Source organism: Onychomys torridus, chromosome 7 (assembly GCF_903995425.1).
Source record: "Onychomys torridus chromosome 7, mOncTor1.1, whole genome shotgun sequence".
Taxonomy (NCBI): Eukaryota; Metazoa; Chordata; class Mammalia; order Rodentia; family Cricetidae; genus Onychomys; species Onychomys torridus.
In genome coordinates, this window is record NC_050449.1 from 109,303,390 (window position 1) to 109,326,935 (window position 23,546).

The window sequence follows — 23,546 nt, forward strand, 5'->3', positions numbered from 1 at the left end:
TAGTTGCATGCATATGAATGAGCACACATAACACACACACACACACACACACACACACACACACACACACACACACACACACACACACACACACACACACACGTCTTCAGTTTGATGAGACCAAGGATAAAATGCCTCCCATGCCACCTGAGAAGGCTAAGTTCTCCTCACAAAGAATAAATAGCTGCCTTGTTGTTCTTCAAAGGTCCATCAGCAAAGTTAGACTCCATGTAGGTGATGGTCTTGGGGAAGGGGAGCAAGTGACCTTCTGTAGTGACCCTGCCAGGATCTAGTTAACAAACAGTGCTAGAAATGGAATGTCATGCCTAAGGCATCACTAACTATGGGGGGGGGCGAGGGAAAAGGAAACATAGCTAGGATCTAAATGTTATAAGAATTCAGACTCAAATGTAGGCAGAGTACGCCAGAATGAGAACAGGGGAGTAAACATGGGCTTGTATTTTGCTGTTGAAAGACAAGAAATAGTGTGTGGAGCCCCCCCTGAAGCCCAGGGGGCAGGAGCTACAACAGCTTTCAGCTCAGAAAGTAGAGTACATCTGTAGATGGTGAGGAACTGTGTGGATGGGGAATAAGCTTGAGAAAAAACAGACTGCAGAAATGAAACAGACTTCAGCAGATACTTGGCTATATTGCTTCAAGAACTAGACTTTGGACTAGGTATCATCCTATCTTACCCAAATAGAAATCCTATCTCTGAATTGGATTCCTGGGTTCATCCATCAAGAAGAAACTGACCCACAAATACTCTGGACACTAAGTAGAAGATATTTAAAGGAAAGAAGAGAGCCTGGGTAAATAATTGGAGTAGAATGGGCTCTTTAAAGGTCTTAACCTTTCTCCCACTGAGCCAACTTAGGAGGTGAGCCAGCAAGAACAGAGAAAGATGGAAAATCATGCTTGCTGAGAGAATCAGTCACTGAGAGGGAGCCCTGCCTCCTTCTAGAACTTAAACCAAGAGAGAGCATCAGACACACATGGACTCACTCCACCCACCATTTCATGGCTATTTTCCCCACTTACAATGTATTAAACTATTGCTTACATTAAAGTTATCACCAGCGGAAACATGGGCATGCGTTCATAATAGCAGAAGTCCAAAGTGCTATAAGAGCACAATGTGACCAAACTATTTTCCAAAGATGCCTATGCTTTGAAGGCACAATTGCCACATGTTTAACACCAGTATTAAGTGACAAGCAGAACCAGAAAGCCCAACCAACACTGCTTATGCTACCATGGACATAAGTGGGATGGAGCTACCCCATGTTTCTTTCAAACTTTCTGCCTTTACATAAACTCAAAATGCTGTGCTCCAGTCTGTCTGTCATTGGTTAAGCAGCAGTACTGGTTAAGCAGCAGTACCACTGCAGTAGGATCACTGCATTAATCTTACTCATGAGGATTATCTGGGAACCAGGAAAGAGTTGAATAATAGAGATCTATTTTTGTGAGTCAGGCAGACATAATCTTGCATTTCCACTATATTGAGTTTGACACATTGCACAGCATCTCTGGCTTTGCTTCCCAACATATAAAAGGGGATGTTAAGTATTCTTCAGTTATGTGATGCCATGTCAAGTTGCAGATACACAGGTAATGCACAGCTATCTCCTTCCATTTGGAAGGCCCTCCCCCTCCCTGAGCAGGAAGGACTCCTGCAAGAAAAGAAAAGTAACAACACTTACAAAGCTCAGGAAGGTTGGAAAGTCAACCCAGCAAAGGCTGTTTCCAAGCTTATATATGCTGTAGACAACTGGGCAAAGGAGATTCTTTGGTGGAACTGCCTACAAGTTGCACAGGGAGCACTATGAATGCAGGTTTAGTGAGGCATCATCTACTCTGGGCTGGGCTTTTGGGTAACTCAGGAGCCCTTGAATCATCCATACTCCTGTAAGGAACAGAAGTAATTTCATTGGTTCATTAAGCTAGGCCTGGATGGAATCCTTTCTTTGATCTGTTATCTGCACCATATGTAAGAGGAACAAGTGTTTATTCAAAACTCACCAGGAAAAATGCATGCAACCAGCCTTTAGTGATACATAAGGAAACTAAGTGGGCTGGTTTTTAAAGAAACACTGGTGGTACAGCCAAATGATATTCCTCAACCACACACATTTGTTCTCTGAAGCATAATTAGAGTGTTATGAACGGCAATCTTGATGGGGACCAAGTCATATCCTCTGTCACCATAGTTAATGTTTATCACATTTAAAAGATGACACATCAAATCATAAACTCATGTTGCACTCACATGGTGAAGCATGGCTTCTCTCCTGAGAAAAACCACATGAGGAGTCCATTCCTGACCCATGCCTTTAAATTCACTTCCTTTTCCTCTTTTTCCTCCTCCTCTTCCTGTTCTTTTCTTTTTTCTCCTTCTTTTCTTGATTCTTTTCATCCTGCTCTTCTTTTTCTTTGTCCTTCTCTTCATCCCCTTCCTCCTCATCCTCTTCCTCTTCTTCCTCTTCCTTCTTGCCTCCTTCCTCTTAATTGGGCAGAAAGCCTCCTCTTCTTCCTCCTCCTATTTTCCTCAACTCTTTATTTTGATCCAGGATCCTTGATGGTGTTATCTATTTCACATATTTTACTGCTGAGATGGTTGGCTGGTCCTACTGATGGAGGGTAGCACGAAAACTCCCTCTCCTATGCTGTAGAGAACGAAGGAGCAAACTCAAGTTGAAAGAGTTGGCAAACAATTAGGTCACTGGGGTAAATTCTTGATGTTTCTAAAGACTCTTGGTTGGTGGAAATACCACAAATCCTCCCCAGATGCAAGACCATCCATCTCTAGCTTTCTATATGTCTCTTATTTTCACCAATCCACCCAGAATACTTGCTTGTCATTGTCTGCAGAAGGTCACTCATAAACTGGAGCCATATCTGGACAGATACATTTTATAAAATTTTTGAAATTTTCCCTGAAAAGAAACAGAGCCAAAGCCTTGGCTTTAAACAGAGACTTTTAAAGGTCATGGGGAAAGGAAAGAGAACAAGGACTGGGCATCCCAGAAAGATGTGTCTAAGTGGCATTAACTACTCATATTAATGGGAATAACAGATGGCGAGTGAAACTGATACAGGGTGGAAAGGGTAAGTGTCACACACATGTCAAATATACATCCTAAATCACATCATTCATACTTAAGTAAGATTTTTTTTCCCAAAAAGTGTATGCACATGATGCATGTGCACTCATGTGCAGATAAGTAGAAGACATTGGATCTCTTGGCACTGGAGCTGCAGGCAATTGTGGGATACCCAGCTTACTGTATGGGTGCTGGGATCTGAACTCTGCTCCTCTAGAGAGCAGCCAGTGAGTGTTCTTAGATGCTGAGCCATTTCTCCAGCCCCATAAATGGCAAGCTTTTATGTAGTTACCACATATGCAATACAAACTCATTATTGCTCTCTTAGACCATTTCTTGCAAATGAAGAAAACCACAAGGCACCTGACAGCAACCTATGGCAGAAAACTTCCTGGGGATTTCTCTGGGGTGTGCTACACAGCTGAAGCCTCATCAGGAAGAAGTGGAGGGATTTTTGCCTGATATTCTTTTTGAGAATTACAATTCATTAAGCTAAAATAAAAACTTTAAGGCAAATATCAAAATAAATATTTAAAACTTCTCTTAGAATAAAAATACATTACAAGTATCTTCCACTCGTGATCTATACAGTGACACTATGACAAACCCAAGTGAATGTGTGTGTGTGTATATATATATATATATATATATATATATATATATATATATATATATATATATAATGAGTTGTTTATGCATATATAGATACGTCCCACTTGGAGTAAGTCTCATTTATTTAGACAAACAAGAGGGGATGGAATGTATATGTAGCTGAGTAGGAGAATGCTTGGCCACAGGAGTAAGGTTCTAGGTGTTATCCCCAGAATCACAAAATGAAATGGAGTGAAACGGTGGGAGAAGGGAGGAAAGTGGGGAAATCTTAGACTGATCAGGCTTCCTCTTGCTCAAGCCTTCTTGATTTAATCACTCAAGTCCCTGTGAAAGAATGCAGTATTTCTCACAATTTCTTTATACCTTAAATACAAACTTAGAGATTTGCTGATGACCCTCTGTCACTAAAATGATCTCATGGGAACCTTTGAAAAATTTTAAGTCACATTATTTTTTTATATAGTGTGTGTGTGTGTGTGTGTGTGTGTGTGTGTGTGTGTGTGTGTGTGTGTTGTATCATGTACGAGTAGGTACTAGCTCATAAAGGACAGAAGATGATGTTGAGTCCCCTGGGGCTGGAGTTACAGGCAATTTGAGTTGCCAGATACAGGCTCTGGGAACTCAACTTGGTTCCTTTGTAAGAGCAGTGCACACTCATAACCACTGAGCCATCTCTCCAGCCACATTAGTTGAAATGTTTTGTACACTATTTGTTGAGGGGGGGCCCTCCATATTTTACCTCATCAGTTAATTTTTTTCAATTTACTTTAGCAAAAGGACTCCCAATAGCATGCTTTCCAAGGTGTCTTGTATGTTTCACCAAATTCTGCCAGTTAACTTCACTCCTTCCATCTCAGTGGTGGCTCTTCTTCACATCACCCTGGACCCCAGTGCTCACAGTATTTTCTTCCTATGGTCCCTGAAATCTTTTGTGCTGGGCTCTGGATTTCCCCCATGCAGGGCAGCTTCTGAAAACATGCAGAGCTGAGAGAGAAGCTTCTTCAGCATCTTCAGGGATTCCACTGCCTTCTCAGTCAGGGATGACATCAGAGAATGAGCAGCAGGTCTTTGGGAATGTTTAGGAATTCAAACAATCTGGACTGGGAATTAGGGAGATGGCTCAGTGGGTAAGAGTACTTGCTGTTCAAACACGCCAACCTGAGTTTTAATCCCCAGCACCCATGTAAAATGCTGGGAGTGGCTTGTGCCTGCAACCCCAGGACTATAGAGAGCAGAGACAGAAGGATCAATGGGGTTTGCTGCTGCTGGCCTAGCTCCAAGCTCAGTGAGAGTCAGAAGGCAAAAAGTGGAGATGGAGGGCAGGACACACTGAATTCTCCTTGAGCACATGGACATGCATACATGCACATACACACACACACACACACACACACACACACACACACATCCACCCACATATGCAAAAGACACATCCACCACAATCACATAAATGCAGAATAAATTAATAAATAATAAAATAAAATAGATTGCCATTTACATAGCAGAATTAGATGTTGAATATGCCTTGAAGTTTTCTCTCCTTCCCTAACACAGGGGAAACATGGATGTTTTTAATGGTCCTATGAACAGAGTCCACAAATGTTTTATCCACAATATTTCATAAATAAAGAAATGGTCAAGCTGGCTAATAGCCACTTGTTAAATGATGATAAATGACATATTCATGCTTCAGAGTCTGTTTACAATTTTATAGGTTTCTATTTTTGTCAGTTTTGCTATGTAAAATTTTCCTCATTCATACTCCAGAGTTCTCATATCTAAACTAAATGGAATAAAAATAACTGGTTGAATAGCAATGAGATTAACAAATAAGTTAATATGTGCAAGGCAAACATCAGACCACCACGTGACTACAGAGCCGATGATACCTGTTCTCTGCTACACCATGGACAGACACAACAACAAAGCAAGAACCTTATGGCTTTTTCTTCTTTGTGCCTTTGAACTTGGAAAAACAACACTGCAGAGTGATCAGGATCACAGAGGGTGAACAAAGAAATATTTTCTTTTGAGGCCTATCCAGCTCAATCAGAATGAATTCCACCACCTGCCATTGCAAGGGAATGTGCTTTTCTTCACAGGCATCAAGTTTACAGGTCATGGGATCACATAGCCAACCATACAATGGCGGAAAGAAACATCTTTTAAGCTTTTCTCCTTTAGCTATTAACAAAGCCTGAGACACATACAGCTTCTACATTTAACACAAACAGAACTTCACCATGTTACCTGTGTCTATGGCACAGTTCCCACAAGCAGAACTCCAAGACTAACCCCACTGAAGGATTTGCTTGACCTCAGTGCCCACCACTTAACACAGGTGACTCCATGCAGATTTTGATTTTTGTTTTGTAGCATAGCCAATCTCATTTGACAGTTGAGGAAAAGGATGCTCAGAAATATTAAATTACTTATCCAAGAAAATTTAATATTATTACTTGCATAGTTCCTTGGTGTAGATGTCAACTGAAAAGTCTTGAGAGTGCCTCTTTTATTATTATTATTATTATTATTATTATTATTATTATTATTTCCCCCATTGTTGTAGATGGAGCCCAGCCCCTTGTTTGTGCCATTCAAGTACTCTATCATGGAACTATGGCCCCTCTTTATATTTGAAAGTATCTTTCTTTATATTTGGATTTCTTCTTATTTACATGGTACCAAATACTGAAATATTTTACAAATTATATTTGTTTACTTTATTTGTATTTGTGTGTCTTAGTGCATGCATATTGCACTACATGTGTGCAGGATGCGATGGAGGCCAAAAGCGGGCCTAAGATCCCCTAGAAAGCTGGAGTTCCTGGCAGTTATGAGCCTCTATGTGGGTGCTGGGAGTTGTACCTTGGTCCTCAACAAGAGCAGTGAGCATCCACAGCTGCTGAGACATTGCTCCAGCCCCAATGCTGACATGTCTTAATAACTTTACAGGTGCACATGCACTGTATCTGTGCACCATACATGATCAAATTTTGCATATTGTTTTAAATGTAGATTCATATCTAAAATATCTCATATATTTATAAGATAATGAATAAATGAAAATGGATACTCAAACCAGAAAAAGAGACAATCTCAAAGTGATAAAATCAATCTTCTGAGTCACAAGTGACTACTTTTCAAGATTAGTTTGGTGAAACACAATTGTCAGCATGCTTTGGCACCCTGGCACTTCCCATAGGGCTGTGGGGCTTATGCCTGACTGCACTGGGAGTTTCCACTGATTTGACATCTAATGATCCATGTGAGAAAGTAAGGCCTGATATTAAAGGAACCTCCTAGAATTGCCTTGTAGACTCAACACCCCAGGGATAAGAAGTCTCACACTGTGCTGGAGGTGATTATGAGCTACATAAAGGTCACAATCTCAGGACAAAGGTATGTATATACACAATAATTTTTAAAAATAGAAAAAATGGACTAGTAAAAGTCATTTTATAATTATGATCAAAGATAACATAACTTACTGGGTATGGTGGGGTATACCTTTCATCCTAGCAGAGGCAGGTAGATCTCTGTGAATTCAAGGCTAGTTTGGTCTACAAAGCGAGTTCAGGAACAGTGAGGGCTGTTACAAAGACCCGGTGTCAAAAACAAACAAACAAACAAAAAGACAACATACCTCTATCATCCTGCTTTTAATCTATTTAATATTACATTATAATTAATAAAATTTGGCTAATAAATTGTATCTTTTCATGTACAAAAGCACTGGGAAGTGGAAAACAGTATTAAATTCTGTCACATGCAAATTTATGCTTAAAACATTAATGCTGCTTGTTAGACTTGATGTTTATGGTTATTTTTATTACTTTTGCCTAATATGTATGTAGCAGGCAGTACAAACAATGGAGCGAGCATATGACTCTCCAAAACATGAAAACTTATCTCACTTGTTTTCTCCAGAAAGTTCTCAAGTTAACCCTGGATAAATATATATATATATATATATATATATATATATATATATATATATATGTGTGTGTGTGTGTGTGTGTGTGTGTGTGTGTATGAATGAATGAATAATAACAACAGCAATGGTTAGTGTCCTGGAACTAGAAACAGAAAATCCATAAGGATGACCTTGGGCAGGAGAACAGCCTTTGGTTATCTGGTTGAAGAATTATCAAAGCACTACTACCACCTTGGAGACTCCACACAAGTACGTCCATTCCATGGCTTACAGGCTGCATGACTCCAGGATATCTAGGAATGTGACCCAGCACAAAATCATAAACCTACTTAAAATATTGTAAGTTTGTTTGTTCATTATTTTGTTTTGGCATCTTGTTGCATGAGTTTTGTATGTAAACTTTGTAGATGAGAACATGGTCTTAAAATATCAAAAGGTTGGACATGTCTATATAAACAAAACTGCAGAACAATCCAGAGTAAATGTGATTGCCTGACCAAAGACACCCAAGTTCCTACATGAACTGACCTTTCAGAAATAAAAATCAAAGCTGATATTGATACACAATGAAGCCAACCTGTCACCCATGCATACTCACTGTGATAAGTTGTGAGATTAATATCAGAGTAGACAAGTGAACCCCAAGAGAAGTTCTGAGGAAGTATCACATGTGTGCTCTCACACAGAGAAAGGAATTTGTCTAAAGTAAAACTGTTTGGCCTTCCTTAATTTATTTTTTTGTAATCTAATCCCATTATTTGAAAATTGAACAAATGTGTTTTTCAGACCATTTTCTTTCATGAGCTTCTTGCTCAATAGACTGTGAGCCCACCTGGTGGAGGTGCCTAGTCCTCTCAAAATGCAATTGCTCAGACTCATAAATTGCACAGAACATTTATTTTTGCTCGTGCTGATTTTAGAAAATAAAAGGCACTTGAGAAAAACTCCCCACAGCATGCTGTCAGCTGCCCACCTCTGCTTGAGCTGTTTCGATGGAGGAGGACCTCAGGGTAGCTGTGCTACCTGCCTGAATTAAATAGTCACACAGAAGCACCCCTGCTCTGTGCATATCAGTGTTACTAGGGCTCATGCAGACGCAGAGGCTACCTCACATTTTCTCCTGACTGTACACAGAATGACAAACTAAGCTGCATCATCTCTTCAGGTTCCTGGGACTTAGCACGAGATTCTGCAGCCCCTGTGTGCTATATAAATAAGGCCCGTTAGCAACTGTGACAGAAATGAGAAGTACATTGACCAATTCTGAACTCATCCACAAGTATGCCTCCACATTTAGTCATCTAAAAAGACTTTTAAAATACATAAACCTGGGAAGCCAGGTGCAGTAGCACATCTTTTAATACCAGCACTTGGGAGGCAGAGACAGGCAGATATTTGTGCATTCTGGGCCAGCCAAAGCTGCATGGCAAGAATGGAAGCACATGAATTATAAACCAAAGGCTGTGGAGCCCCCAGCTGGATCAGGCCCTCTGGATAAGTGAGACCATTGAATAGCTTGATCTGTTTGGGAGGCACCCAGTCTGTGAGACCAGGACCTGTCCTTAGTGCATGAGCTGGCTGTTTGAAACCTTGGGCTTACACAGGGACACTTTGCTCAGTCGGGAAGGAGGTGACAGGACCTGCCTGTACTGAATCTACCAGGTTTAAATGAATCCCTAGGGATGCCTTGATCCTGGAGGACATGGGAATGGAGGGGAGGGGCTGGGGGAAAGGGGGGTGGGGGCGGGAGGGGGGAGGACAGGGGAACCCATGGCTGATGTATAAAATTTAAAACACATAATAATAAAGAAAAAAATATTTATTAAAATAAATAAATAAAATAAAATAAAATAAATATACAAACATGGGGTGGTGAGATGGCTCAGGAGATAAAATATTTCCTACACAAGCATGAAAACCTGAGTCCAGATCCATAACACCCTGGAGAACAGAACACAGGTGTGGCAGGGGGTGTCTATAATTCCAGCACTGGGCAAGGCAGAGACAGAAGAATCCCTGGCACTTGGTGGCTGGCCAATCTAGTAGATGATAGGGTCCATGTTCACTGAGAATTCCTGCCTCAAAACATAAGAGGATGGAGTGACAGAGATACTCAAAGGCTACCTCTGGTCTCCATATGCACATGCATAAGGTGAGCACATACCAATACAGATACCCGACAAGGACCATAGTAGGGAGGAAGGAGTACATCCTCTCCAGAAAACAGTTCTTTAATGTTATTCATAAGGAATAAATGACATCTTTTGTGGATTATTTTACAACTTTCAGAAACTATCTGCAACTGTGATTTTTAAAAGTTTTTTTTTTTTTTTTAATGTATATGGGGACTTAACTTGCATGTACATGTTTGCATCTTCTGTATGCAGTACTTTAGAGGCCAGAAGAGGACGTTGGACTCCCTGGAACTGGAGTTACAGACTGTTGTGAGTGGTCATGTGGGTACAGGGGATCACTCTTGGGGTCTCTGCACAAGCAGCTGGTACACTTAACTGCTGAGCCAACCCAACTTCAGCCCCTCAACTTTGATTCTTAAGGATCCAGTGAAATGTCAAAGGCAAAAAAGCTTCCACGTATATAGCTCAGTCAACCTGTGGCCATGAAATATTTTCCACTCTGAGTGGCAAGCTGGTATGCTGGGCAGTCTAACTGCAGTTGTGCATATGACAGGGAGGCCTGGAGACTTTTATGGGAGATCTGTTACTACACAATGTCTGCCAGAAAAATGGAATGGAGTAAGAGGCAGAAAAAAGCCAAACCAGCCTTTAAAAGCAGGGAGAGGTCCAGATAATGCAAGGCATTAAAGATTCAGACCTTGTGTTGAGTGAGTGGGTTCTCTCGATGAATTTTTCCTGAAAACTTTTCAATTAACAAATATACTGGGCCCAGGAGAAAAGCCCATGGAGAAGAGCAAAATATTTTAAAACATAAAAAATAAATAAAGAAAACCAAACAAGTCTTCAGACATGAACAATGCTTCTTCATCCTCACGTGTGACTGTCTGATTGAATTGAGGTCTGTTTGTGATTACTCCCCATCTGGAGAAAGGGCTTGCTTTGTTCAGCCATTTCCAGTCATCTGGGGCCGAGAGTGGCTGTTTTGTTTTATTTTGCTATATTACACGGAGTGGAAACTCTTTCAGACACCACACAAGAAAGAAGATGCCTACAACTGGGAGATGCTTAAAGAGTTCTGGATGGTCCTTCTGTAACAATATGTGATTGTCTCCGCCCAACTACTATCAGGGAGCAGGTGGGATGCTGAAAAGAATAAGCATCTGAAAGAATAAAAACTTCTAGAGGTTAAGGAAGAGCCGAGCTTGTGGGCTGACCCATGGCAGCCCGCTGCTGCCTCTGTCTGCATCGGGAAGGAGGCTGACAGATGCAGGTTCCCATGCCTTTCAAAACATGAGGACACTCAGCCCCTGTAACCATTCCTGGAAAACCTGACTACATCTTTAAAACAAGAAATAAATAAGCCCTTGTCTTCTGAGAGGTTGTTTGGATTGCCTCGCCTCCAGCCAGAGGAGAGGTTGTAAATAAGTGAAAAGGAAGTGTCTCTCTGAAGATTAAGTCCAATTTGTGACCTCTAATGACAGCCTCCATGATCTTAGCAATTTAACAAGGAAGCTCGGACGCCTCCCACACTTTCATTTCTTGCCTAAAGAAAGTGGCTGCGGAGAACTCCATCTCTGCTTACTGTTCAACATCAGGCAACAGAGGGTAACATCGTCTTCAAACTCAATTACACCTGAAATCACTCGGCAAAACAAAACAACCTATGGCCACTGGTTTCTGAGGTGTCACCAAACAACCAAAGTACAGACAAAATCCAAACAGGTTCTGGCCTGGAGCGATGGTTCATTGGTTATAAATATGAAACTGATTCTCACCACCCACATGGAAATTCACAAACCTCTGCAACTTCAGTCCCAGAGGACCCGATGTCCTCTTCTGGTATCTGTGGGCACTGCATGCACATGGTGCATAAACATGCTGCCCAAACACCCATACACATATATAAAATGAAATGGGAAGAAATTGAAATCAACTGAATTGTTCTGGGAGCTGAATATACTTTTTCTTGAAAATACCACAAAATAGATTGAAAGTAATGTTAAAATAACAACATCAGCTGTGCTCTTCACTAACACAATTACCTTCATTTTCCTTCATAATGCTAGCCTTGGACTTGGTGGGTAAAGAACTTGCTGCCATTTAAATGTAAGGGGCTGAGTTCAAATCCTCAGAGCCCACAGCTGGAGCGTGACCCACCTGTAGTTCCAGCACTAGGAAAGAGGAGACAATGGGTCCTAAGAGAAAGAGAACTAGGTAGACTAGCTATGTGTGTTCAATGGAGAGACCTCACCTTAGACAAGAAATTGGAGCTCAATTAAGGATGATTCCTGACATCAACTTTGGGCCTCTTTAAACATGCTGTCACATGTTGACATATGCATGCATATACATATGTTCACAAACATGCAAATGTGCATATACACACAACACACATATGCACATGCAACAAACAAAAAATATTGTTAGCCTCCTGGGCAGGGAACATGGTCAGCAGGTAAAATGATTGCTGTACAAACAAGAGGAGCTGAGTTGAGGTTCCCAGAACCCGTGTACAAATCAGCATGCCTGTAATCCCAGCGCTGGAGAGATAGGAGGACCCCTAAGGCTTGCTGGCCAGCCAGTCCAGCTGAACCAGTGAGCTAGAGTTTTGGTGAGAATCCCCTATCAAAAATAAGATGGAGAGCAACCAAGCATATGCACATGTACACACATACATCCACAGTGCTCACACAGATAAATGAAAACTATCAGACTTTTATGTGAAGTGGTATAAAGTACTGGTGTGCCTGTTCTGTATGTAAGTCTATCATTGCCATACCCTATGAATGAGGCCTTCCTGTCACCTTATCTTTTCCTACACGATTCAGTGAGGTTGAGAGATTGAGCCTAAGCTATACAGATGGTCAGCTGAGAGGCAATTAAACACCAGCAATAAGACTCCACCAAAGTCAAAAGCACAGCTTCCAAGTGCTGACACCTGTCCATATACAGTACATGCATTAGTTTATATTCTTCTCATATTGATTTACCTTCATATCATAAACATTTTCCGGGGTTTGTCACCGTAGCCCTCATGATTTCCCTTTTAATGGCTATATAAAAGTTTTATATGCCCCAGAAGCTAGAATTTTCATATTTTCTGTATTTTTCTTAATAAAGGAGAAGAATGATCAGACTTGTGCATATGTGTGTGTATGTGTGTGTGTATTCATGTGTGTGTGCGTGTGTACATATATATAATACATACATGGTTTGAAGATAGGTTTGAATAAAGTATTTGAAAAGATGTTTTGAGCGTCATAATAATATCAAAACAATGTCCTTTACTGCTCTTTCCACAAGGACTTTTGTAAATGGCTTGGCTAACTAAAGATAGCACTAAAAGGGATGGACAGACACAATTACATCAACCAGTAGTGGATGACATGCACGCTACATCTGCTATTTAAATGCATATAAGCTATCTTGGCAAATAACTGTCTTTTTCATGTTTCTGTGGATACCTAACTTGTCCTGTGGATACAAATTCTCTTAAAGTCCTCTCAAGTTTGAAGTTTTAAGATTTACTCTTATTTATGTTTATGTATATGTGTGTATGTGTCTTTGTCTGTGCATATGCATGCAAGTGTTCACAGAGGGCAGAAGAGAGCATCAGATCCCCTGCAGCTAGAGTTATAGGCTGTGTGCACAGCCCAACAATTTGGTGCTGATAAAAAAACATATACTCAGGTCCTCTGCAGGAGCATCAACTGCTCTTAACCACTGAGTCCATCTCTTCAGCCCCTCAAGTCTCAGGTTTTATTTATTTCTTTTGCTTTCTCTCATACCTCTCCTACAAAAGGACATATGAGTAGAGTCTTCCTCCCACCCATATTTAGATATTTTTATTATCAGATTACATAAGAAACCCCCTTCTCTACCACCATGATAGACCTCAGTATTAATCCCATTATTTCTCCATGGGACTCTCTAAATTAGGTGTTGTGGAATAATCTTTTTGTACACTGTGAAGGTGTGGCATTCTGATTGGTTTAATAAAAATCAGAATGGCCAATAGATAGGCAGGATTTTCAGGCACACAGGACAGTGGGAAGAAGAAGGGAGGAGATGCCAGGACACAGAGCAAGCAGCGTGGGCATTACAAAGTAAAAGTAACTGAGCCACAGAAAAGAATGTACATTAAGACCCCTCCACTACTTACCTTGGCCATTGTTAGCAATTATCAGCAATTTTACTCAATAATTGCTGTCCCTAATTCTATCTACTGGCAAGCACTTTTGAAAACTCCCAGGGTAACCCCCATCAGTGGTAACTAGGAACCAGGGTGGTGACTTCTTCATTTCTTCCAGTTAAATTATAGATTGGTAACATATTGATGGATAGATAGGTAAGTAGATAGTGTCCACCCCCACTGATAATTCAGCTCCTCTCACTTTTCCAGACATCTGAAGTACACACAGAAATCACAGGATAGCTGCCCCAAACAACTAATCAAATAAGAGGCCCATGTTGTATCCAGGATACAATTTTACTTTATTTTAAAATTTTCTTTGTGTTTTATGTGTTTGAGTATTGTACCTGCATGTATATATGTGTATGTATGTGTGTATATGTATGAATGTATGAATGTATGTGTGTATATTTATGAATGTATGTATGTATGTATGTATGTATGTATGTATGTATGTATGTATGTATATGCATTGTATGTGTGCAATGCCCATGGAGGACAGAAGAGAGCACAGGATACTCTGGCACTGGAGTTACAGTTGTAAGATACCATGTTGATGCTGGGAACTAAACTCAGGTCCTCTACAAGAGCAGCAAGTGCTCTTAATGACTAAGATCCAACAGATACAATTTTTAAAGTCCCCCAAACTCTGTGCCCCTTCCTGGTGTCCACAGCAACCCTTCCCTGCTAGGACTTTACATAACTGCAAGGATATAGACAATTACAGGTCTGGAAATCTTCTCCCTGAGTATCTGACTTTCCTGTTCATCCCTTTCTTGCTTGCTTTTATAATTTCCATTCTCAAGAAAAGAACATTTTATCCACAATATTATGCAGCTACTTCTGATCCCAGGATCTACTCTCCACTCTCACAGTGCAGTCAGTACCACAATGGACCCACCAAGGATGTCAGGATTCACTTCTCTGTGTGTGTCTGTGTGAGTGCATGTACTCCAGAGGTCAGTGTTGTGGGTATCTTCTTCAGTTGCTTTGCCCTGTGTTTCCTGAGGCAGGATCTATAGTTGAACCCAGAGCTCACAGGTCCAGCTAGTCTGAGGCATGGTGTTTTTTCATGCTTGCTTGGAGTATCCCCTGACTGCCTTCCAGATGCTGTGACTACAGGCAGGCTTCCATGCTTGTTCATCTTAATACTAGTTTGTTTTCAACTCCAGGTCAAACTATTCAGAACTTACATGCTGGTGTTCTCTGTCTCAGACATGTTGTGCTCCTGAGCCAATCACAGAAGAGCAACACTTTCTTTAAAAAGCAACTGAAATGAATTTGTCTACCCATTACCCAGAAGACCAGGGGACATTTAAGAGTACATGAATGTCCTTTGCTAAAACTTGCACATATTCTCTTTGGCTTACCCACTGTACTTGATTTCAGTATCACAATGAATACTGGATTAAGGGCAAGAAATAATATAAGTGACAAGAAGCATTCTAATTTCCCAGTCAGAACCAAGTCATGTAGCAGTGACCGTATAGATTATGCAAATAATTTAATGTAACCTTTAAACACTGTGTGGTATTCCAGACATGAAGAAACACAAGCCACAGCCATTGTCAAATGATTCCTGAAACATTTCCAGCAGAGAGAAAAGAGAAAAAGCCTGACTGAATAATATCCTGAATCTTATGAGATATTTATAGCTAAAGCATAGATACAATTGGCCCATCATTAAATTCATTTCTAGTCAACAAATCTTGATAGAGCTCTGAAGAACAGAGAAATTAAGCATGATTTGCCAGAGACCATTTCCCCCTGCACACCTCATCTTTACATAGGAAATCAATTTGTATCATTGATAATATCATTCAAATCAGACCAACGCGAAGTTGTTAGAAGCTAATTCAGTTTTTTGTTGAAGCAATTTGATACTTGTTCTGATTTGTGATTTCCATTTTGTTTGTTAATGAAAAAAATTAATGAGCAATGTTACCAGAAATACAACCCATCAAAGCACTGACAACATCCCACAGCTTGCCATTGACTGCATGCCATGCTCACTGTGCAGCTGGACCTCTGTAGTGGAGACATCATGGACCAAAGGGCACAGATAAGAGCTCAGAGTAGGATGACATCACACCTACCTTTGCACTGATTCGTATTCTTGTCAAGAATTGCCTTCGTGGATACAATTTTTCCATACCTGAGAGAGAGAGAGAGAGAGAGAGAGAGAGAGAGAGAGAGAGAACAAAGCTCTATGTTATTGAAACCCAGTGAAGACACCTACATGACCATGAACTATGAACTTTGGGGCATACACTATTGAGCAGGGGTGCACCTAGAAGAGAAAGCTCCATTCTCACATGAGGGTGGTCTTATACTAATTATTCCTGGTACCAGGGGACTCCTCTTCTGTAGGTAAGCTCTGGACTGTGCCTTCAAGAATATGCCCATCAGGCTAACACAGGTATCCAAAAGAGGGAACCAAAGTGCAGTGTCACCAGTGGACCTCCAGAATAAAAAAAAAGTTTGAACTTAACTACTGGGCTGGGATTTGTGCCCCATTCTCACACAGACCTCTACTGTCATCTTGAACACCTTAGCCCAGCTCCTCCCAGCCAGCATATCTTCTGTAAAATGAAAGTTACAGGCTGGGGGTATGTAGTTCAGTTGGGAGAGTATTTGCATGAATAGTGCCCTGGATTACACCTCCAGCAACCCATTAACCAGATGTGTTGTTGTACTTCTGCAATTTCAGCAGGTGAGAGATAGAGGCAGGAGGATTAAGATTCCAGAGTCATTCTTGGCCACATAGGGACAAGGAATTCAAGGTCAGCCTGACATATGTGAGATTCAGTTTCAAACTACTACCACTACTACTACTACTACTACTACTACTACTACTACTACTACTACTACTGCTCATTTACATGAATCAATCCTTCCAGTTCAACAAACTTTATGTTTTGGGGAGGTCCAGGAGAATGAAGATCTAGGCATCAATATGCCCTGGATCAAATTTCAGTTCCACCTGGATCTGTTTGGCTAGAGAAGTTACCTGAGCTCTTTGTACCATTTCAGTTTGCATGATGACATTGATAACCATATTTAAATAATGACTCAAGGGCCACAGTGGTTAAGTGCACTAGCTGCTCTTGCAGAGGATCCTGGTTGGACTTCAGCATCCACATGATGGCTCACAACCACCTGCATTTCTAGTCCCAGAGGACCCTATACCCAAGCCTCAGCCAGAACCAAGAGCGCTTGTGGTGCACAGACATGTATGCAGGCAAAACACACAAAATAATGCAATAAATAAATTTAATAAATAAATAACAAATTGGATTACCACTAGCAGTGGATGGTTTGGAGAGGAACACAGTCTTCCTTACAGGATTGCTTGAGGGCTGATGGGGTCTGCAGGGTTGTTATGAGGGCTGCTGGAGCTTACAGGTTTGCTCTGAGGGCTGATGGGGCTTTCCTGGAAGACTGAGTACACTGTCAGAAGCAGAGCACCTACACTAGCTATTCTTCACAAGGTTCTCTCCAATGACTGCCTGTAGAGAACCCTGAGAATTGTCAAAATCTTCCACTAAGAAATGTGGCTAATAGAGCTGTGGATGAGGCTCCACAGAGTCCTTGCCTGGCAGACACAAAGCCCTGAGTTTGATCCTCAGAACTGCATAAACTAGATGTGATGGTGCTTGCCTGTCCCACCAAGTATTGGTAGGAGAATCATAAGTTCAAGACATGCTGAGTGATACAGGAAATTGGAGGCTTTCCTGTGCATGCTGGCCATCATTCTACCATCACTATATACATAGACCTCATTTTTAATTTTTTACTTTTTAAAAAATATTTTTCATATAATATATTTTGATCATATTCTTTCCCCTCCACTGTGTTCTCAGGCTAGCCCAGAACTAAACATATTCTTGCCTCAGTTTCTGAGCACTACAATTACTCACATCACTTTGTACATATTTCCTATTCACATTCTATTTCATTCTCAAGTTTTCTGCCTGAATAAAATGTTGGAGAGCATAAAGGTCCTTACATTCACAGATAGCACCAGGAAGACCAGGAACGTTAAACAAGTAGAGTTGTCTTTTCAAGGGAAAGATGTACAAACTGTTTTCCACCCAGAAGCCTGGAACTAAAGGTGGCTAATAGTCTAGACTCATGGTTCTCAACCTTCCTAATGTTGCAACCCTTTAATACAAATCCTCATGTTGCAGTGACTCCCAACCAAAAAATTATTTTCACTTATATTTTATAACTGTAATTTTGCTCCTGTTACAAATAATTATATAAAAATCTGTGTTTTCTGGTGGTCTTAGGCAACCTCAAGAGAAAGGGTCATTTGATGCCCTCACAAAGGGGTTACAACTACAGGTTGAGAACCACTAAACTTTGCATTATCTGTAGGGCCAAACCATGCCACCCACAAGCAGGAACAGAGATACTTAATTGTATAGGTGACCTTTGTACTATCTGTATGGCTAGGAGCTCCCCTAAGCTCCTACAACTGTGACTGGAGATGGCCAACAGCCAAGATGACCCCTACACCATCTGTATGAGTGAAACCACATCAGATCCTCCCCCTAGCCCCTGAAGATAACACATGTAGTCTACCTTTAGAACCTATCTTCCTGGAAGAAATGATGTACTTTGAAAACAGTTTTGACATAATTATGCCCCATTGTGCACAAGAATTGTGCTACATCAGGAAACATTTGTTCAAATTGTACTGTACTTAAACATGCCTACATAAAACTGCCCACTCCAATGTCAGACTTCAGAGGTTTATACCCATATTGACTACTGAGCCATGTTGAACTGGATTTCGTACTTGCCTGATTTGGATTATTATTCTTCCAGCCCTAGTGTTTTGTTTGCAGAGACACCCACAAAAAATGACCAGTAAAACCTTAACATGCTCGAATACTATCTTCAGAGGAGAAAGTTTCACATGTCATATCAGTTATCCAGACAGAAGTTCACAAGGTACAGGCTGTTTAGGCAAACAGGTGCTTGGTGAGAGAAAGAGGAGAGTATGAGGATGAGAAGGAGGATGAAAAGTACCAATAACACAGTATGCAAGAGATGTGAGAGAGAGAGAGAGAGAGAGAGAGAGAGAGAGAGAGAGAGAGAGAGAGAACAGCTCAAAACATAAAACTAACACACAACAGGCACATAACCCTTAAGACAAAAATTCTTAATTGGTTTCTATATTTTAAAGAATTTAAAAAAATACCGTCTGTATTTTCTCTTCTCCTTTTAATTTTGTATCTTTATTGTTTTTATTGTAGGAATGTTTTGCCTGCATTTATGTCTGTTCTCCACGTGTTTGTATGGTCCATGTGGAGGTCAGAAGAGGGTATCAGAACCCCTGGAACAGGACGTACAGGTGGCTGTGAGCAATGAATGGGTGCTGGAACAAACCCAGGTCCTCTGCTAGAGCAAGCAGTGCTCTTAACCACTGAGCCACTTCTCTAGTCCCCCTTATGGTTTCTTTATTTTATTAAGAAAATTTTTCCATTCATTTTACACATCAAAATCCCCCTCTTCTCCCCTCCTGCCCCCCAGCCTCCCTCGCCCAACTTACTTGCACTCCGCCCCCAAGAAGGCCTCCCATGACAGGACTCATCCAGTAGAGACAAGTCTAAGCCCCGCCCCTGCCTCCTTTATTGGTTTCTAAAGATATTTTTGGTTGTGAGCCTAGCCTTTAATGGCTGAGCCATCTCTCCAGCCCTAAAGATAGTCCTGCAACATTATTTATACAGAAATACCTTCAAAATTAAAATTTAGTGAAAACACAATTAGAAATGGGTGCATCTCACATTGACTCCCACCCAATGACAGCACTCTTAGACTATGCCCTAGACTGTCCCACTGCATTGACACCCCTCAGATGGCTGGCTCTGTCTCAGTCAGCACTGTATATGAAAAGACACAGTAGTGCTTTACAGTAAGAAAAAGATAGCAAATGCATTGCTGCAGAAAGCACTTGTGATTATTTTGTTAAGCAAGTAAAAAAATAAAGGAAATAACTTTATTTCCCATAAATTATGATATAAGCCTCTCTACCTACGTCTCTCTGTGTATCTCTGTAACTCACTCTCTATTTCTATGTCTCTGTCTCTGTCTCTCTCTCTCCTCTTTAATTTTCAAGCTCTCTCTCAAAAAACAATTCAAACCTCATTTGTTCTTGACCACATACTCTACTTACATCCCAGGCTCAGCTTTTCAACGCAACAGAAGCCAGAAACAGCAGAACTTGAGTGCTTCCTACACACAGACACACACACACACACACACACACACACACACACACACACACACACCAGTAGTCAGATGAAAAAAAAAAAAACTACATATTTTTACATGCTTTGAGCTCAAGGCTAATTCTAAATATATATTATGTTACCTCCTCTTCTTAAGGTTTAGATGAAGATTTAAGTCTTTGTAAAGATTTTCTTCAGCTCTGCCACCCATGAGTGGAAAACAAAATCTGACTTTGAAAAACCTGACTGTGTCACTAAATAATGCCTAGAAATGGCCAGCTGAGGGGATCCCGTGAGCCTGCTGGCTCCAGGAGCTTTCAGACAAATCCAATTCTCTTTGCCATCTCTTCATTTCCTACAGAAAGAGGAAATAAAATACTATCCACAGCCAACTTCTGCAGGGGGTTGAAATTCTTGGTGGAAATAAATAAATGGAGTAAGAGAAGCTTATATTGTAATCCTTTCCATGTGGGTCTTCCTTAGCCAGTATGGATGGTCACATAACAGCCCTGGCTGGACACTCTGAAACTAATATGCACCCCTCCACGTTGTATGTACACGTTCACCAATTATGCAGTCATAAAGTCCCCAGTTCAACCATATTTCAAACACCATTTTCCTTATGTTCTGAGTCCTCTTTAGAATAGTAGCTAGCAGGGCTGGAGAGATGGCTCAGCAGTTATATGCAGAGAACCCAAGCTCCATTTTCAGCACCTATGCTAGGCAACTCACAACCTCCTGTAACTGTAACTCCACAGAGAACCTACACTTCCGGCCCCTTTGGGGACCTGAACTCATGTGCACATAAACACACACACACACACACACACACACACACACACACACACACACACACACGGCGCGCACATAATTCAAAATCAAATTCACATGTTAGCTATTGTCTTCTTAAGCTCCTTTTCACTAACTTCTCATACACATTTTCATTTACTTTGTAAAGGGAATAGCTAGTTCTTTTCTGGCATTTACCCTTTGTCTCATGCTGCATCTACATCAACCTATATTTGGATGACATACTTCATACTTCATTGGCATACACAAGCCTAATTTAAATGAGAGGCTTCTTTTATTTGCCCATGTTGAAGCGAAAATATCTACTATTATGGGTTTGTTCTTCATACATTATTAAGACATCAAATTGGTAGGATATTTCTACAGAGAATTTATTTTTGAGTCCTTCACCACATCGCCCTCTGTGTATATTAATTCAAAAAAACACAGGCAGAGACTAAAGATAGAGTCTCCGCAGTCAATTAACTTTCCACTAACTCATTTTTCACATACCTTCTGTATGGATACCAGACGCAAAGGAGGGATCACATTCATTTAATGGATGAAACACTATCCATTTAGCAAATGTGATTTTTTTTCCTGCTTCTTGGGTGGCTCATTCATTTTCTCTTTGGCACTTAGGGGCACTAATGGAATGTGTTTGTAGGTGGAGGGACCCTCTTGGAATGTGGTAGGGACTAGCCCATGATGAACTACACCAGCCACATTTCATATCCACAAATTTTTTTTTTTTTTAATCTGGGGAGCTGGAGACTTGGCTAAGTGGTTCAGAGCACTTGCTGCTCTTACAGAGGACCTGTGTTTGATTCCCGGAAGCCACAGGTATCTCCTAATTGTGGTGATACAGTGTATACCCTAATAAACTTGCCTGAGGATCAGAGGACAGAGCTAGCCACTAGATTAGACATAGAGGTCAGGTTGTGGTGGCAGATGCCTTTAATCCTAGCACTCTGGAGGCAGAGATGTCTGGATCTTTGTGAGTTCAAGGCCACATTGGGCTACAAGAGATTGATTCAGTAAAGGAGAGAAACAGAGCTAGGCAGTGGCAGCGTACTCCTTTAATTCCAGAATTTGAGGTCTCATGCCTGTGACAGAGAAAGGTATATAAGAAATGAGGAAACAGGAACTCACTCACTTTAGACTGAGGATTTTGTAGGATAAGAACTAGTGGCTGGCTGTTCTGCTTCTCTGATCTTTAAGCTTTCACTATGATACCTGACTTTGGTTTTTTGTTTGTTTGTTTTTTGTTTTGTTTTTTGTTTTTATATTAAAAGACTATCTAAGATTCAAACAACACCTAATGGCCTGGAACTCCACTTCCAGGAGATCTGATGCCTTCTTCTGGTCTCCTTGGGCTCCTACATATACATAGTGCACATGAACTCATACAGATACACATACATACACATAACACAAATAACAAAATGTTAAAATTAAAAATGCATATTTCAAACAATTAACCATTTGAGCCACAAATGAATGGCCAAGGGCAGACATAATGTGATGGGTGAAGTCTTTCCTCCAAATGAACCCATCTGAGTCTTCATCCCCAGACTCTGAGAAAGCCATGGTGGAAGACAGGGCCTACTGAAGATGGTTAAGGTAGAGAATAAGCCATGTGGGTGGGTAGAGGAAAGGGAGGAGAAGGTACAGGGAGCCATACAGCTATCTCCAAACCAAGAAAGACCATGTTAGAAACAGGACTGCACACACCTTTGTCTCAGCATACAGAACTGGGGGGAGATACACTTTTGTCCATCCATCTTGTATAGCATTTCACTATAGCAACAGTAACACACTACTACAGTAAATACCGCTTCCCCTGGGGCTGTTGGCTGTGGGAAGAGAAGGGAGATGAGAGGATTCTGTGGACAGTATCCTCCTCTAAATAAACCCTTAGAGAAGAGAACACCTAGAAGGGGAAACTAAAGCAAAATTCTTAAAGAAGGAAGTATTTGAAAGGGGTAATATTTTCATACATGGATATGTTATTTTAAATTTTTATTATATTTACTTAGAGTGTATCTGAGCTTACATGCATATGTGTGTGCATGTATGTGTTGTGTGTATGCTTGCATGTGTGTACCATGATCAGAGAACAGCATGAGGGAATTGGTTCCCTCCTCCTATCATGAAAGCCCAAGGCATCAAACTGAAGTCCTTGGATCTGGCAGGCAGTACTTTTACCCACCAATCCATCTAACTGTCTCAGAGCTGATTTTATATTTCTTAGACACAACAAACAAATGTAAAACATGTTTATTTTCCAGGCAATTAGGTTACGATCAAACAAAGCACTATCTCTATGCTACCAGTAGAACCACCACCACATAGTACATACCACTCCAATAACATAATTCTGCACTTCATATTTGTCCTACTCTACATAACAACAACAAACTTGTCCTCAAACTTTGCTATGGATATCACTCTGTATAAATAAAATGCTGTTCAGCCAGTGGCCAGGCAGGAAGTATAGGCAGGACAAGAGAGAAGAGAATTCTGGGAGGTGGA

General features: G+C 40.8%; 1 protein-coding gene across 7 annotated transcripts in view; it reads right to left on the reverse strand.

The window, feature by feature from the left end:
• Positions 1-23,546, reverse strand: part of Rbms3 (RNA binding motif single stranded interacting protein 3) — a 1,348,289-nt gene that overhangs the window by 469,702 nt on the left and 855,041 nt on the right. For all 7 annotated transcript variants that reach the window (XM_036192502.1, XM_036192498.1, XM_036192497.1 and 4 more), the window contains one exon: positions 16,080-16,138. In XM_036192502.1, coding sequence (XP_036048395.1) covers positions 16,080-16,138 — 59 coding nt within the window. The remainder of the gene's footprint in view (positions 1-16,079; positions 16,139-23,546) is intronic.